At 39.1% G+C, this 17937-nt stretch overlaps 1 protein-coding gene across 7 annotated transcripts in view; it reads right to left on the bottom strand.

The window, feature by feature from the left end:
• Positions 1-17937, bottom strand: part of stard13b (StAR-related lipid transfer (START) domain containing 13b) — a 103397-nt gene that overhangs the window by 27371 nt on the left and 58089 nt on the right. The window contains exon 1 of one of the 7 annotated variants that reach the window (XM_058413182.1): positions 14715-15071. The exons of 5 other annotated variants lie outside the window; for them this stretch is intronic. In XM_058413182.1, coding sequence (XP_058269165.1) covers positions 14715-14877 — 163 coding nt within the window. In that variant the 5' untranslated portion in view covers positions 14878-15071. Of the gene's footprint in view, positions 1-14714; positions 15072-17937 lie in introns of those variants that run through there. One more of the 7 variants, XM_058413187.1, reaches the window with a different exon arrangement.

Raw genomic sequence — 17937 nt, 5'->3', positions numbered from 1 at the left:
TGCGACGGTACCAGGATGTTCAACGACTCTTTTTATCCTTCAGCTCCTGCATATTATTTAGTTTTCCTCCACTTAACCCCTTTCCAAACAGACACCATACTGATTTTAAGATCCATCAGCTAGGGGTAGGGTTGTAAACTCTTGAACAGGATGATCGGCGTATATTGTTAGCGTTTTGTATTCATCTTATGCAGAAAATAAGATCTTTAAACAAAGTAATAACAATTTATTTATATCTATAGGCTGAAGTTATTGACCTGTGATCCTACCTCAGGATCTTGGTGATCATCATCTAAAAAAAAACAGACACACAATTCAAACCCTGCTTGAGAAGCAAGTATCTGGGTAAGGAAAAACAGGAAGGGCAGCAGAGCTCTGCAACAGAGAGTTTATGAGAAGAATGACTGGAGACATGACTTTGTAATTTCCCAAACTGGAAAATCTCTATCTGTAACAGTAGAATGTTTCATCAATTAAGACACAAAAAGATTTGCCTCATTGCACTGACGTGACTCACAAGCTGAGCTCCCGGCTTTCAGATTTCCACCGAACTGCAAAAGAAGATTATAGCTGGAACTACTGATGACACAGCAGTAAAACAGTACAAATATTTTTCTGAATATGAAACTTTACAGTAGGCGTCATTTTGACGGTGGGATTTTTTTGACTGACCTTTAAAATAAAAAACCAGAGTCTCAGCGAGATACAAGCCAAGTGAACCGTATTGATTCAGAGGCTGAAAAGAAGAAATAAAACAGTAACTGACTAAAGCACTAAAGGGCAGAAGTTTTCCTTCTAATAAACCTGACATGAACGCAAACAAGGCTGAGGGCAGATACATGGCACAAACACACCTCTGAGAGATCCTCACAACATCTACAGTCATAAACTCACCCCGTGACCTCACCTCGAGCCTAACCCCTCAATCCCTTCATCCTGCTGAAAGGAACATGTAGAACATTTCAAGCATGTCTCAATAATATTAACAATAAAATATTTGGAGAAAAACATCCTCTCAAAATGGCTGCAACTCACAAACATTGCATAATGCATGAATTATCCTGCAGCACAGTGACCCGGGACCTCGATCGCACCCCTGAGGGATTACTGCTCACCACATGCTGGAAGATTCTAGACCAGTAAATAATATTTAAGTGCTTTTCTTTTCATTGCAGACTTTGTGATTTGTGTAAAATATGTCCAGGGCTCCGTACGAGAGTCTGAAGGAATAAGAATTATGATTTCACCATCTGCTCGGCTAATAATTCCTCGTGAAAAAAAAAAATAAAAAATTGGACCTGAAAACTTTTAAGAGATCTGGAGTATATTTTGCGGAAAGCCCGAAAGCTGCCACTCTGCAGTTTGTTAGGGAATTACAGACCAAACTGCTGCTCTATAGACTTTATATAAACCTTCACACATAATCAACTTAAGCTTCTTCCAGCCACGGCTAGCCTCAGCCTGCCCCGAATATCCCCCAAATTCCCAGCGAAAGGAAGAAATAATGGCAGAAGCAATGTTTTGATGATTTTTTAACTTCATCAAGGAGACCGAACGTCCCGAATGTTTAGCTTAGGTAGTCAGCAGTCTACAAGATGATTAGCGTGACGTAGCGTGGTAGCGGTTATAGCAGGACAGCTGGTCTGTTTCTGTACAGATGAGGAGGTTAGAGAGAGAGAGAGAGAGAGAGATGAACAGACTACAGGATTAAAGCTCTGCTGCATCGCTCTCTTTAGGTAAACATGAAGCAATGGTTAAATCCTCAAATCTTTAAATTTCTACATAGAACCTCAAAAGGTTGGTTCTTTTTAGAACTCTCTCATTTCAGTTTCACAAATTTACTGATGCTCTGATTTCACCTTTCACACATTCTTTCAATTATACAAGTGTTGTTTAGTGAAGCGTTTTAGAAAAGCTTCATTACTCTGCAAGGGTTCTACATAGAATCATTTGTGAGGGGAAAAGGTTTTATTGGCCGAAAAAGAGAACCCGGGGTTTTTACATAGAATCATTTTTTGCGGGAAAAGGTTCTATTGGCCAAGTAGAGAACCCCAGGTTTCTACATAGAAATGTTTTTTGAGGGGAAAGGGTTTTATTAGCCAAGTACAGAACCCTAGGATTTTACATAGATCCATTTTTGGGGGAAAATGGTTCATTTGCCAAATACAGAACCCCAGGTTTCTACATAGAACCCCAAGAAACCTCTTTTTATTTAAAGAGTATAATCGAACAGCTTTGTTTCTAACGCAGATTAAAGAATTTCATCACAAAATAAATCTTGATCTCCGCTTAAGATCTTCAAGTTTCTCCAAGAAGAAGTCAAACAACATGACAGGAAGTGACCATCAGATTCCAGATCTGGTTCTTCATCATTGTCCTGGTGTTTCACAGCCTTTAAAGACATCAAAGCTAAGCGATTTCCTGCGCTATGAATCCTCATGGGGTCAGATGGCAAGGTCTAGTCCTTGAGTTTGAAGCCTGTGTTTCACACACACACACACACACACGTTTCTCAGCAAGCTGTTATACCAGGCAAGGTTCCACCATGAAGTCCAGAGAAAACCTCTCAGAGCTGCACACTTGCCAGAATCTCTGAGCACAACAAGAAATCAATCAGAAATAGTGGCTGCTACACGTCTCCCAGTCGCACGCTGCACACGAGGTAAACACTTCCAGATGCTGGCCCACGGCCACTTTCCCACACATGCTGAAGTGTTTTGACAGCCATTTCATAGGCTTTAGCAAACGCTCATGTCTTTCTCCCTGACAGACGCCATCACCCTGGATCTCAGAAGATCTCTCGTCTTTAGGTCTTCAGAGCTCGACACGGGTGAAACCTGTTGTGTTCGTATATCTCAACCAATCCACAAATAGTGGGTGAGACTATAAAGAAAGATGGAAAAAAAGACGTGTGTGTTGAACATGCCGAGGATCGATGGGAAAAAATGAGGTATTTTTATGCAGCTAGAAAAAAATGACATTATGATGTCATCGATTCTGATTGGTCAGTAGGTGTTTTCTTTACTGCAACTGGCCACAAGGCCCACAAAACACAGGTTTGCCTTTGTGCACTTATTGAAATATTTCCATAGTAACAATTACGTACAAAATCATGCAGTTGCTGACATGGTGCCATTTTCTACAAAGACGTGTTTATTAAACGTTTACAGAAGGAGTCTCCAGTGTCAGGGCTAAGTAATGGTCAAAAAGGAGAAAAGAACTGATAATGTAAGTGATAACAGGATCTAACTTGACTTTAACATTAAATGTAACTAGAAACGGATAAGAAATACACGTTCATTTCAATTCATTTAAAATGTACTTTATGGCAAATTGTTTTTTTGTTACTGGAAAAGAAATCATTTCTGATCGCTTTGTCTCAGGCCACGTTGTACCACGTTCTTTCCTCGATGCTTATTTACCTACAGCAACACACCCCTAAGTGTTTTCCTACCTGCAATACAGTAACCCTTCTCTCAGGTGTATAGGTGTTTGTGTGATCATAAGAGTCTTCTTTTCACTCCAGACAAAGCTACGGAAACTCGATACGTTCAGAGCTGTCAAAGTGACGTGTAAAGTGTGTAATGTATATATTCCACATGTGGTGTGTGTGTGTGTGTGTGTGAGAAGTCGCACCCAACCTGTAATAATGTCTCTATGTCATGCCGGTTAATTCACCCGGGGCTGTATGATGGAGCGGTCCTTCACATCGCACGCTTGCTGTGTAACTACCGCCTGTGAATCCTATAATTCCCTCTGCTTTATAATAACGAATGTACACATGTGAACTGTTGTTAAACACACACACACACACACACACACATACACACAGAACAGAAAGAGCAGGACTGTAATCAGATTTTCCATGTAGAACTTGTACATGCTGGTGAATGTAAACCATTCCTGTGTGTGTGTGTGTGTGTTAGTATTACAGATCTGTTTAACAACAGTTCACAAGTCTCACAGTGGACTATTATTCAAGCGTGCCTCCATTCAGACAGTTGTTGTTCTGTTGAGGAAGGCATGTTCGAAATGGAACAGCTGAGAACTTCTGCCGTTAGAACAAGAGCGAGCACAAGGCCTGTCTTTCTCTCCGCTCAGGAACGAGTGACCGACAACATGTTCTCCAGCAGAGGGCTCCTTTCAGCCGAGAACATGGCAAGAGTCCATTCACATACCCAAAGCAAACAAGTAGCAGAATGGAAACCTAAATATATGCATTTTTGTTGACAAATAAACAATAAATAATGATTCATAAGTTAGATCCAAGTGACAAATTAAAGGAAAACCCAGTAGAACCAGTCTTATAGTGTTACTGGCATTGTGCTTGGTTTCTTCGGATGGATGAATCATTGCAAACCAATCCAAAGTCCTTCTCGCTAATCACCTTTATCCTACGATGGGTGTGGTCTCTTCTGGTGTAACTCCGCCTCCACTGGTGATGAAAATGATGTGTAACGTTCTTCATGGTCACCTGATCTCAACTCCTCCAGAATGGGGCATTTTGTGTTTTAGATCATCAATACACCAACTGTCGGATCATCGTTTGGAAGAACATCGAGTAGACGATTTACTAACACACATCATGTTACTGTCTACTTCCTTAACAATAGTTTAACACAAGACTACATATCTATCCAGGTGACATAAGTCAAGTGACTGGTTTGTCTTCATAAGAGGAGCCATTTTGCCATATAGGGTTTCTGCCTCTTGTCTAGACTTGTGTTTAGAAGGCATTTCACCACTAATCTGATGAGCTGATGAACTGATTAAACCTATTATAGTTAAGATTATACCACCCACATATAACCAGGTATCTAGACTTCCTTTTACAGTGATTTTGCTAAATAAATAAATAGCCATATCAACAAGAACAAATACAAAGTTTTGCAAAAATCAATGTAGTAAGTGTTTGGCCCCCTGATCGCTCACTATTAAAATGATATCTTTTCTTATATCGTATATAAATTATATTATATCTCTTGAGGACAGGGGAATTTACGGTTTCCCGGTTCCTCGCTAACATGTCAGGCTGCATTTTTTGTCTTGTTTACATCAAAAGAAAGAAAAACAGAGCCTAGTGAGAGAATGGCTTTAATGTGCTTAAACGCATCTGCTGTAACGTAAGCGAGAACAGGAACTAACTTGTCTCATTGTTCTGAAATAAACCAGAAACAATGAGTTACTCTGAAAACACCACAGTGTGTGAGGTGTAGTGGGACTGTGGCTACTTTTCAGTAGTAGGTGACTCTCTGAATCACTGAGCCATTTCTCTTGTATATGGCTCTTTGAATCTCTAAGCCATATCTATAATAAATGACTATCTGAGTCTCTGAGCCATTTCTGTTGTAAATGACTCCCTGAATCCTTGAGTCATTTCTGAAATCAATGACTCTCTGAATCATAGATCCATTTCTGTCATAAATGACTCTCTGAATCATTGAGTCATACCTGCAATAAATGACACTCTGAATCTCTAAGTCATTTCCATAGTCAATGACTCTCTGAATCATAGATCCATTTCTGTCGTAAATGACTCTCTGAATCATTGAGTCATATTGTCAATAGATGACACTCTGAATCTCTAAGTCATTTCTGTAATTAATGACTCGCTGAATCATAGATACATTTCTGTCATAAATGACTCTCTGAATCATTGAGTCATACCTGCAATAAATGACACTGAATCTCTAAGTCATTTCTATAGTCAATGACTCTCTGAATCATAGATCCATTTTTGTTGTAAATGACTCTTTGAATCGAGTCATATCGTCAATAGATGACACTCTGAATCTCTAAGTCATTTCTATAGTCAATGACTCTGAATCATAGATCCATTTCTGTCATAAATGACTCTCTGAATCATTGAGTCATATCGTCAATAAATGACACTCTGAATCTCTAAGTCATTTCTATATAGTCAATGACTCTCTGAATCATAGATCCATTTCTATCATAAATGACTCTCTGAATCATTGAGTCATATCGTCAGTAAATGACACACTGAATCTCTAAACCATTTCTGTAATTAATGACTCGCTGAATCATTGATCCATTTCTGTCATGAAAGACTCTCTGAATCATTGAGTCATATCTGCAACAGATGGCACTTTGAATCTCTAAGTCATTTCTATAGTCAATGACTCTCTGAATCATAGATCCATTTCTGTCATAAATGACTCTCTGAATCATTGAGTCATATCATCAATAAATGACACTGAATCTTTAAGATGTTTTGAAATAAATGACACTCTGGACTTCTGAGTCATTTCTCTAGACGTGTAACAATCTGTGATCTGCTATAAAACCTCTATTTATTTATTTATTATTTATTCCTCTATATTACAGTTGATAAAAAACTGTAAACATTGGCAAACTGCTGTAGGATAAGTGGAATAAAACATTAGACACAGCCCCTGCAAAAACATAGTAGCATGAAAGATATCTGGCTACTAATCAATCATGTAAAAGTTGATCAAAATGTTGAAAGTTTATTATTGTCTGAACCTTTAGGAACATACTCTTAGTATTTTTTAATAGTGGGAAATTCATGTGGGTAAAAAAAATGCATGTACTGTAGGAGGCATGCTGGTGGGCGTGGTCTGTACAGCTGTTTACATTCTAGTAACAATTGTTAATAGCCAAAATGTCAAATGTTTTGCATTACTTCTGTTTAAAAAGCATGAACGTAGTGAAGGAGATGATGTAACCTTCACAGGGAATTTACTGGGCTCAGTTGGGATTTGTCTCTTTATGACGTCTTTCCATGAAAACCTTGATTCAAATGGTACTTACTGCCGTGACCGGAATAGCAATTTGTACAAGAAATGAACAGCTGCTTCTCAAAAATCCAAGTTACATTGAAATGAAGCGCTGATTTTGTGCCGGATATAAATTTCATATATATATCTATAGCCATGTATAATCGAGATCTTTTTACGGTCCTGAGATTGACATAGTTCCTCACTAGTTTGTGGAACGGCACATGCCCACGGCTCTGTTAATGGCTGACTCGGTGTGTTACACTTAAACCTTTTTACACAGTCGTGACACATGTCAATGATTAGCCAGGTGAGTCACTGAACAGGTGAGAACATCCGCAAACACCATCAGATAGGTTCTTTAAATACTAGACTACAGGTAAATACAGTATGTATGAAGTATGTTGCAAAATGCTAGGCAACTTTCATGAAAATGTGATAGTTTAACTACACAGAAGTACATGCTGTATGGTTTTAACAAAAATGTGACCACAAAACATGATTCCAGTTTACATCTGGTGTATGTAATACACTTTGTTTGAGGCTCCAAAGAAAATTTATTTGTGTGTTCTTTCTAATAGTCTTTCGTTCTAGAAGGTTTTTTAAAAAGGATGACAATTTGTGTTTATTGGAATTTAAATATTGAATTATTGCCACTGTTTTTATTGTAATAAAATATACTGAATTGCCATGACAGCTTACATCAGACTTGTTAGTATTTCCCAGTTTCCTGTCATTTTTCTGTATAACGACAATGCTGCCATGTGAGAACTAAGAAAATATTTTTCCACCAAACCGAGTTACTCTAAAATCACTTTAACCGAGTGTCTGTATAGGTGCAATGGAACTGTGGGACTTTTCAGTTTCCAGCCAAGTGTGTTTGCGTTCTTTAATAAATGACTCTCTGAATCTCTAAGACATTCATGCAAAAATTGACTCTCTGAATCACTGAGCCATTGGTGTTGTAAATGACTCTCTGAATCATTGAAGTTCACTGCAGTGAATGACTCTGAATATCTATGTCATTTTTGTAATAAACGACTCTCTGAATCATAGAACCATTGCTGTCATAAATGATTCTCTGGATCTCTGAGTCATTTTTATAATAAATGACACTCTGAATCTCGAAGTCATTTTTGTAATAAACGACTCTCTGAATCTCTGAGTCATTTCTGTCATAAATGAGTCTCTGAATCATTGAGTCACACCAGCAATAAATGACACTCTGAATCTCTAAGTCATTTCTATAGTCAATGACTCTCTGAATCATAGATCCATTTCTATCATAAATGACTCTCTGAATCATTGAGTCATATCGTCAGTAAATGACACTCTGAATCTTTAAGACGTTTTGAAATAAATGACACTCTGGACTTCTGAGTTTCGGTAATAAACGGCACTCTGAATCTTGGAGTCAATTCTGTTGTAAATGACTCTCTGAATCATTGAATTTTACTGCAGTGAATGACTCTCTGTCATAAATGACTCTCTGAATCATTGAGTCATTTCTGTAATAAATGACACTCTGAATCTCAAAGAAATTTCTGAAATAAATGACTCTGAGTCATTTCTGTCATAAATGAATCATGAATCTGTAATCTGCTATAAAAACAACTTCAGACCAATCTCTTCAGTTTGAAAATGAACATGTTTGAAAATCATGGAAGTCTATTATAATCTGAATTCCCTAACATGGCTTCATCCTTCTTTGAATAATACATGAGAAGGAATTCAGTCTCTGGACGGGACTCGCACACTCGAGAACTCCTTCACGTTGGAAGATCTCAAAAGCCGGCCCTCAGATATGCAAACTTGTAAACACGCTAAAGAGAGACGCCTAGGCATTGAAGGAGAGCGGAGGGACTCGAGTACTCGTCCTCTTTTAGACTTGAGTCTCTAAAACACTTCAGTGTGCCTCAGCGGACAGAAACAAAAGCACAGGCTCTGAACTTCAGAGGTTACGTTGCGGACGACAGAGTTTCTAAATTCATCCAGAAATCCATATTGATGTTGATGCCATACATTTCCACTGAGATGTACTTTTTATTTCAGGGTTTGAATTATTTGATGAATTTACAAAAGCTTAATTAACACAAACTTACAGGATTTCTGTTTGCTACACTTCAGTATATATTTGAAATAAAATCATTCAAATGAATGAAATAATCTTAAATTAAAGCCTGTATAAAAAAGAAATTATGAGGTATGTATTCTATAGCGCACACTGTCGCTGGAAGCGAGATGAGGCGTGCTGTTATAGGAAAATAATCTATAACTATGGAGTGATGTGATTGTGTTGAGTTACTGTTACCACCTAGATGTTGATTACTATCCAATAATCCTGAATTGTTAAATACCACAGCAATTTTCCAACATTAATATATTTTTTTATTTAAAGTTTTTTAAAGTTTATTTATTTTTAATTAAAGATTTATTTATTTATTTAACAATTCATTTTTTATTTAAAAAAATATTTAAAGATTTATTTATTTATTTAAAGATATATTTATTTATTTAATTATCTATGTATTTATTATTTATTTAATTAAATAACTTACTTTTTATCCTTTTATAGTTACATGTAATGCTGCTGGATGTCATGGGACCAGTCACACCAATGTGTGTTACAAAAGCTCTGAAACTGAGACTCCTTACAAACAAGATTTATAATAATAAAAATAAATCTTACAAAAAACGTCACCATGTCATCGATGACACACATTTTAGATAAAGTAAAGAATCCACCATACAATTCCCTGTGTTACTACAGAAACACTAACCTATTAGAACAAGCGCGTTAATGCAAGGCGTAAATAATATCGGAGCTGCTGATGATTTAATAAATAATCAACACCTTTTGACCAATCACAACGGAGAATTCAACAGTACAGTGGCTACTTGTGCGAATGTAGAAGGAGTAGAGACTCATGTTATAGTTTTACGTCACGGCTTCGAGTCCCCCCGACTCGTCACCCTCCTTCCACTTAAGCAATTTAAATCTATTGCTGCGTTTAGTATCTGGCTCCGAAACAAATTTCCATGGCGGATGGAAAAGCGGGGCTGAATATAGCAGTATGTGTGCAAGTGAATGGAGAAAGCCATCAGGAATTCAGGAAAGGGTTAGAAAACATTTTCGGCAGGAAATTTCCTCAACGTGAAGTCATGAATAGCTCATTGATTCTGCACTGAGCGGCTAGTGTGTGAGCGTGAGCGTTAGCGTACTATACTATATCGCTTGTTTGTCTGGCTTGTATACTTTATTGTGCTGTACACGTTTTTTCACACAAACCTTTTCTGTGTGTGTGAGTGTGTGTGTGTGTGAGAGTGATTAGCAGTAACAGATGTGTAGATCCTCGATGATCCTGTCTGTCTGGCAACCAGATGGCTGCGTACTGAAATAGGAGGAAAGAGATGCCAAAGCGTGGAAGTAATGCAGCACTTGCTGTCTTTTGAATAACGCAGGGAAAGGAATTTCTTCCAATTTAACCACTAACCCCTACATGGACTAAACATTTAATGCAGTTGCCTCTTACGTAGCGGGCAAGGATTGCAATTAGCGGCGAAAAATTTCAAATGAACAGAAAAGGAGGCGGGGGTAAAGGTTTCGAAAAAGTGGCACGGTGAAATTAAAACAAGAAAATCGACACACAAGATCTGACACGTTTCTTTAACCTTGGGGACTTCGTGTAATGTATATACTTCATGGTGTGCTACACAGGTGTGTGTGTGTGTGTGTGGCAGCTTCGACGCCAGCACAGGTGAGTAACCCTGATGAAGCTGAGTGCTCTCACTTCTCTCTCTTCTCTCTCTACTCCCGCTGCTCTCTCTTCTCTCTCTACTCCCGCTGCTCTCTCTTCTCTCTCTACTCCCGCTGCTCTCTCTTCTCTCTCTACTCCCGCTGCTCTCTCTTCTCTCTCTACTCCCGCTGCTCTCTCTTCTCTCTCTGCTCTCTCTTCTCTCTCTACTCTCGCAGCTGTCTCTTCTCTCTCTACTCCCGCTGCTCTCTCTGCTCTCTCTTCTCTCTCTACTCTCGCTGCTCTCTCTTCTCTCTCTGCTCTCTCTTCTCTCTCTACTCTTGCTGCTCTCTCTTCTCTCGCAGCTGTCTCTTCTCTCTCTACTCTCGATTCTCTCTCTCTCTTCTCTCTCTACTCTCGCAGCTGTCTCCTCTCTCTACTCTCGATTCTCTCTCTCTCTTCTCTCTCTACTCTTGCAGCTGTCTCTTCTCTCTCTACTCTCAATGCTCTCTCTCTCTTCTTTCTCTACTCTCGCAGCTGTCTCTTCTCTCTCTACTCTCAATGCTCTCTCTCTCTTCTCTCTCTACTCTCGCAGCTGTCTCCTCTCTCTACTCTTGATTCTCTCTCTCTCTTCTCTCTCTACTCTCACAGCTGTCTCTTCTCTCTCTACTCTCGATTCTCTCTCTCTCTTCTCTCTCTACTCTCGCAGCTGTCTCTTCTCTCTCTACTCTCGATTCTCTCTCTCTCTTCTCTCTCTACTCTCGATTCTCTCTCTCTCTTCTCTCTCTACTCTCACTGCTGTCTCTTCTCTCTCTACTCTCAATGCTCTCTCTCTCTTCTCTCTCCACTCTCGCTGCTCTCTCTTCTCTCGTGGTTCTTTTCTCACTCTGCTCTCTCTTCTCTCGTGGTTCTTTTCTCTCTCTGCTCTCTCTTCTCTCTCTATTCTTGTGGTTCTTTTCTCTCTCTGTTCTCTCTTCTCTCTCTACTCTTGCTGCTCTGTCTTCTCTCTCTGCCCTCTCTACTCTTGCTGTTCTCTCTTCTCTCTCTACTCTCACTGCTCTCGCGGTTCTTTTCTCTCTCTACTCTTGCTGTTCTCTCTTCTCTCTGTATTCTCTCTACTCTCGCTGCTCTCTCTGTTCTCTCTTTTCACTACTCTCTCTGCTCTCTTCTCTCTCTAGTCTCTTCTTTCTTCAGTCTCTGCTCTCTTCTCTCTCTTCCCTCCTTACTCTCACTCCTCTCTTTTCTCTCGCTGCTCTCACTACTCTCTCTGTCAACATGCCACACCGGATGGAATGCAGGAACGTGTGATCAGGGTCACAGCACTGACCTTTTTACTTTCTCCAGCTGAACACTGAACCCTCAGGCTCTGAGTCACATGATGATGAAGATGATTAACAGCCGCTCAGACGCAGCGCAGGCGAGTGAAAGGTTTTATAGTGACAGATATTTCACCGTACTGAAGATTAACGGATATTTATTGTAGCTACAGATTGGGAAGAACTTTATTTTTCTATAACAGCAGCTCTGACAGTTCCAGCTTCCAGTCACTGCTCTAAGACAAACCACTTACACAGATAGAGACTTTTTCTGGAAAATATTTATTTAACATTTCTAGAAGGAGTCTCCAGTGTCAGATGTTAAGCTGTAACTTCACAACAGAGTAGTTTTCTAGCTGAATTTTTTCACTTTTTAACTTTAAAAGACAGAGAGAGAGAGAGAGAGAGAGAGAGAGAGAGAAGGAGAAAGAATGAGAGAGAGAGAGAGAGAGAGAGAGAGAGAGAGAGAGAGGCAGAGAAAGACACAGAGACAGATAGAGACACAGAGACAGAGAAAGTACAAGGCAGAGACAGAAAGACAGAAAGCGAGAGAGAGAAACAAAGAACTAGACAGAGAGAGAGACAGAGAGAGAGAAAGAATGAGACAGGGACAGAAAAAGAGAGAGAGAGACAGAGTGAGTGAGAGAGAGAAAGGGACAGAGAGAGAAAGAAAGAACGAGACAGAGAAAGAGAGAGAGAGACTCATTTTTTGATCATAACTAATAAAACATCTGTAATGTGATTTTACCAAAAGCTTTATGAACTCAGTACATTTTATTACGACTGAATTCACATTGTCCTTAATATTAAACTCTTCTAGCTATTAATGTAGCTTTCGGGATATTCTTCTCAAGTGATGGGAATGATAGACGGCACACATCAGCACATCCTCTGACTCTGAAATATTCACATCACTTCACACCGCTCGCTCGAATGGTGGAAACCAATATTAAGGTCTATAAAGTCATTTACAGTAGCAGTAAGGTCATCTTTCACTAATCTGTATAGTCTACAGTCAGCGCTGAGACGTGCAGGGAGAAAGAAAGCATCTGAAATGTTGAAATGTTGCCAAAACAAACAAAATGATGGAAATGATATGAAAGGTCAGAGGTCAAACACCTGGCCTAGAAAGTAACCGTGTGCTGGAGATGATTAGCGTTGGCGTGCAGAAAGCATTAAACAGCAATGTGAACGGAACCAAATCTAATCACACCGGCTCTGATCAGACACCGAATCTGCCTGAATTCTTTTATCAGACTTTATAAACAATAACTGGGTGATTTTTATAAGTAGTTCTATATTTTAAAACATATGATTCAGCAACAAATATGAATGATTCGGTTAATATAAAGAATGAATTAGGGAAAAATGTCAAGCAAAATGTTGCTAGAAGCTTGAAATTCTTTGTAAAAATGTATTATATTTTATTTTAGACAGATAGATGGGTAATGTATAGATAATTCCATTTTATTTTATTTTTTAAATACTATTTTTTATACTATTTTATTCTGTAAAATAGAATAAAATATTTTTTTTTTCAATTATTATAATATTTTATTCTATTATTTTATATTTTATTTTACTATTATTTAAAAAAATTTATTCTATTCCTATTCCGTTTTTTAATTCTGTTTGACTCTATTTTTATTAAAGGGACAGTCATAAAAAGCTGTATGGAGTACTGTGTATGATTGTGTATGCTGCATGATGGCACAAAGTAATATTAAATATTATTAATTAAATAAAAAATAAAATATTATTATTAAATATAATGCAGCATTTTTTTGGGTTTTCTGGGGTGAGATGTGGAAAGTTACACTGTATACATTAAAGAGAATTAAAGAATAAAGAGTTCAGTCTTATAAATACACACATGAATAAACGCCAGTCTAAAGTGTGAAAATGAGTTCAACGTGGAACAGAGGAATGTTCAAGGAAACGAAGGACAAGAAGGTCCAAGGAAAATCTGGATCATACGACTTCTCAAGGACGTCTACAGGTTTGTGTTGTGGAGAAATAATTCTCTAATAAAAATAATAATAATAATAATAATAAAAAGAATAAATTCCTTGAGCTGAACTCAACCCAAACAGCTTTGATACTCTAAAGTAAGCGTTTAACTACAAGACCACACATGTCCTCCTGTGTCCTATCAGAGATAATCAAGATCTCCAGACTCTATGTATGTATGTGTGTGTGTGTGTGTGTGTGTGTGTGAGTGTGTGTGTGTGTGTGTGTGTGTGTGAGACCCACATGCCTGTTCCTAGGCCTTCAGATTCCATATGACGCCTCCGAGTGAACGAATAACCAACAGCACAACTGATAACACACGCACGTCAGCTACCCTACAAGGTCATTAATTCAACTTTACAGGTTAAAATGAACTCAAAAGCAAATTACCAACAAAAAATACCCTGTAAGATTATATATATAACAGAACTGCATCAGATTTATAGAAATGTTTCGTTTAAGAGAATTTGATCCTTTTAAACTAAGGAGAATGCGTGTGTTTAATGAGAAACCACACCCACTGCCCCACACCCACCACCCCCTGCCCCTAGGTGAGCATCCATGCTGATTAGGACAAAGCCTACGGGTGGACCTGAGAGGTCAAGCGGTGTTTGTTCAGGTTCTTCAGGTTATTGTCCTGCGAGCAACAGCCTGATGTGTCAACATTCTGAGAAACTTCCATGCCTGATTACTTCATGACCTGCTGAATCATCTCAACTTTTAAACTCGACACGTGACAGAAATCCTGCAATTTCGAATCTCAATTCATGTCATCTCAATGTCAATTCATGTTTTCCAGCTGCTTACATTTTACAAAAATGCAATGTAAATATGCTCTAGAGCAACAAACATGGACTTTGACCCAAACTCTGGCGCCACCTGGTCCTAATTACCTGCAGCTATCCTCCTGAGCAGCTGTTGGCGAGCGATGATTCGGCCCAGCCTGTACCCCGATCGGCGCCGGTGGTGGTCCATCCTCAGGTAGATGTCCTGCGTCTCTGGGGTCATACTGGCTAAACACTCGCTGCTCTCAGCTTCGGGCAGCTCCCTAAACATGGTTACGTACCCACAACTGGCTGTCCTTCCCCTAACGCAAACAGCACAAATAAAAACACAAGTGTGTCCAGCGAACGCCTTGCACGTGTGAGATATGAGACAGAAAATCTCGACAGAATCCAGGAGGAACTCCAGGAACGCCTTCTCTTTTCAGTCACGTGACTGACCAGCCAACTGGCCAACGAGGAAGTGGGATACGAGGGACGTCCCTTCGGGCCGAGCTGAATCCGAGGTCTGTGTGAGCACGGCGAGTCGAGGGAGGGAAATATAAATACCAGAGGAATGCTTGTGAGCTGACAGTGTGGAGAAAATGCGGGGAGGGAGGGAGGGAGGGGAGGGCAGGAGGGAGGGTGGATGGTGCATGGGAGGGTAAAGAAAAACATCGCGAGTTGAGACGCCACCCTAGTCTCTAAAAGAACAAACCTGCTGCTGTGAAGCCCCATGCAGGTGCCAAGTTTACTCAGGAGGAGTGTGTTAGCTAACGACACAGAGCGAGTGAGAGAAGGTAAATGCGGAGCAGCGTGGCAGTTTAAGGCTGAGTAAGATGTGAATCAGGTTAACCTGCGACCCCCCACCTCGCCTCCGGGGCGGCAGAGCAGGTTTTCACCTTTGTGAGACAGATAGATGGACTTTCATGCATCAGAATAGTTCACACAGGAAAAACCCCAAACTGACGACTAGAAAACAATGGCCTTCATTAAAGCAGCAGGAGAGAGCCTGTGTGTATAATCAGATAAAAATATAAAATGAAGTGCTGAAAACTCTGTGAAAAGCAGTCAAGACTCGATGACATACAAAAATAAATACACTGAAATACTAAATCCATTAAAAGCACAATAAATCTTTTAGGGAATTTTCAGAAACGTTTTATTCTCAATATAAAAATGATGATAAGACAGTGCAAAGCTAAAAGCCTAATGTTCCTTGGCAATTTTACGATCCAGCGGTTAAAGTGCTAGTCAGCTAGCATGCTTTCTCACGTATGAATACATCTGGGATTTCAGCGTCTCACTTTACACTCATTCTCAGCGTTTTATTTTTATATACCAGCAGATACAAATGAAATAGAAATCAAATATACTGTACTACAATACCCAGAGCTCAGTGAACAAACCCGCAGCTGAGGGACTTCAGTGTAGGTCTCAGTTTAGGAGATTTATGTCTCAGTGATTTATCTCTTTAACAGTGACAATAATATTAACTATATGGAGCTCATCACTAACATTAACACCAAACACCATGTTTAACACCAAACTGTAGAGTCAGAGAATGACTTACAAATGACACTGTAACTCCAGAGAGGTTTAACACTATAATACTGTGTGTGCTTGGAAATAATTCATTTAGAGTAAGCAATGGAGAGAGAGAGAGAGAGAGAGAGAGAGAGAGAGAGAAAGATAGGTAGGCAGGAAAAAAGGTAGAAGACAGACGAAGAAATAGAAAGAAATATAGAAAGAAATATAGATAGATAGATAGATAGATAGATAGATAGATAGATAGATAGATAGATAGATAGATAGATAGATAGATAGATAGAAAGTTAAGCCACAGAGAAAATCATGAAGAAAAGAAAGAAAGAAAGAAAGAAAGAAAGAAAGAAAGAAAGAAAGAAAGAAAGAAAGAAAGAAAGAAAGAAAGAAAGGTAAGTAGGCAGGTAGGTAGAAGACAGACTGACAAACAGAAAGAAATATAGCTAGATAGCTACAGACAGACAGACAGAAAGAAAGAAAGAAAGAAAGTTAAGCCACAGAGAAAATCATGAAGAAAAGAAAGAAAGAAAGAAAGAAAGAAAGAAAGAAAGAAAGAAAGAAAGAAAGAAAGAAAGAAAGAAAGAAAGAAAGAGACTTCTCTGCAGCTATATTAATAAGGCAAGAATGGGCAGAGCACCAAGTTAAACACATTCCCTGGTCGTTCCCTGACTGGCACATACCACTCACAGCAGAACCAGACAAAGAGCAGGATTCAGTGTGGTGTGTTTAGCTCTCTCCATACCTGACCCAGTCCATATTCTCTCCTGCTGCACGTGCAGCCTGGCACTGAGGGCTGTGCCTGTGGGCGAGGGTCATGCTTTTCCTCTCAGACGCTTTTAACATGTTTACGCACATGCTCTCTAAATGCATCACACAGGACTCATTTATTGGTGTCAAGCTCGAGGAGACAAACAAGGTACCTTCTGTCCTCGAGGTGTTCGCTGGAGCAGGTAAACTCTACTGACTGATTCTGACTGACAGATTATATCAAGAGGAATTATTCTAAACATTTTTCACATGTAGAGAACTCTTATCTACTCCTCTGGGATTGGTTCTGTGTCTCTGAGACTGGATTAGAAAGAACCTTGTCTAGAATATCTCTGTATGCTGTAGCTTTAACATTGAAACTCAAACTCTGCTCCAGCATGACACATGAAGACATGGTCTGAGAAGTTTGGAGTGAAAGAAAGAAAGAAAGAAAGAAAGGCACAGAGAAAGAAAGAACGAAAGAACGAACGAAAGAACGAAAGAAAGAAAGAAAGAAAGAAAGAAAGAAAGAAAGAAAGAAAGAAAGAAAGAAAGAAAGAAAGAAAGAAAGAAAGAAAGAAAGAAAGAAAGAAAGAAAGAAAGAAAGAAAGAAAGAAAGAAAGAAAGAAAGAAAGAAAGAAAGAAAGAAAGAAAGAACTAGAGTGTCCTGACTCTGACTGAATCCCCCTGAACACCTTTGGGATGAACTGGAACACTGACTAAACCCCAGACCTCCTCACTCTCACAACATCAGAGTCTGATCTCACTGATGCTCTTTTAGCTGAATGATCACTAATCCCCAGAGCTATGATCCAACATCTAGTCGAAAGACTTTGCAGAAGAGAAGAATGGAGCGCATTATAACAGCAAGAATCAACCAAATCTGGAGGTTATGTTCAGGAAGTACAGGGGTGTGATACTCAGGTGTCCACATACTTTTGGACAGATTGTGTAAATAATGATACTCGAGCAACACGATCAAAATAATCCAAAGAGCATCGTCTCTCAAAGAGAAAAAAATCTCAAAAGAAGCATTTTTCAGAAACGTAAATAAATAAATAAA

The sequence above is a fragment of the Hemibagrus wyckioides genome, linkage group LG17 (genome assembly GCF_019097595.1).
Source record: "Hemibagrus wyckioides isolate EC202008001 linkage group LG17, SWU_Hwy_1.0, whole genome shotgun sequence".
NCBI classification, from domain to species: domain Eukaryota; kingdom Metazoa; phylum Chordata; class Actinopteri; order Siluriformes; family Bagridae; genus Hemibagrus; species Hemibagrus wyckioides.
The sequence above is the reverse complement of the archived record's forward strand: the minus strand, read 5'-3'. Positions and strand labels throughout refer to the sequence as shown.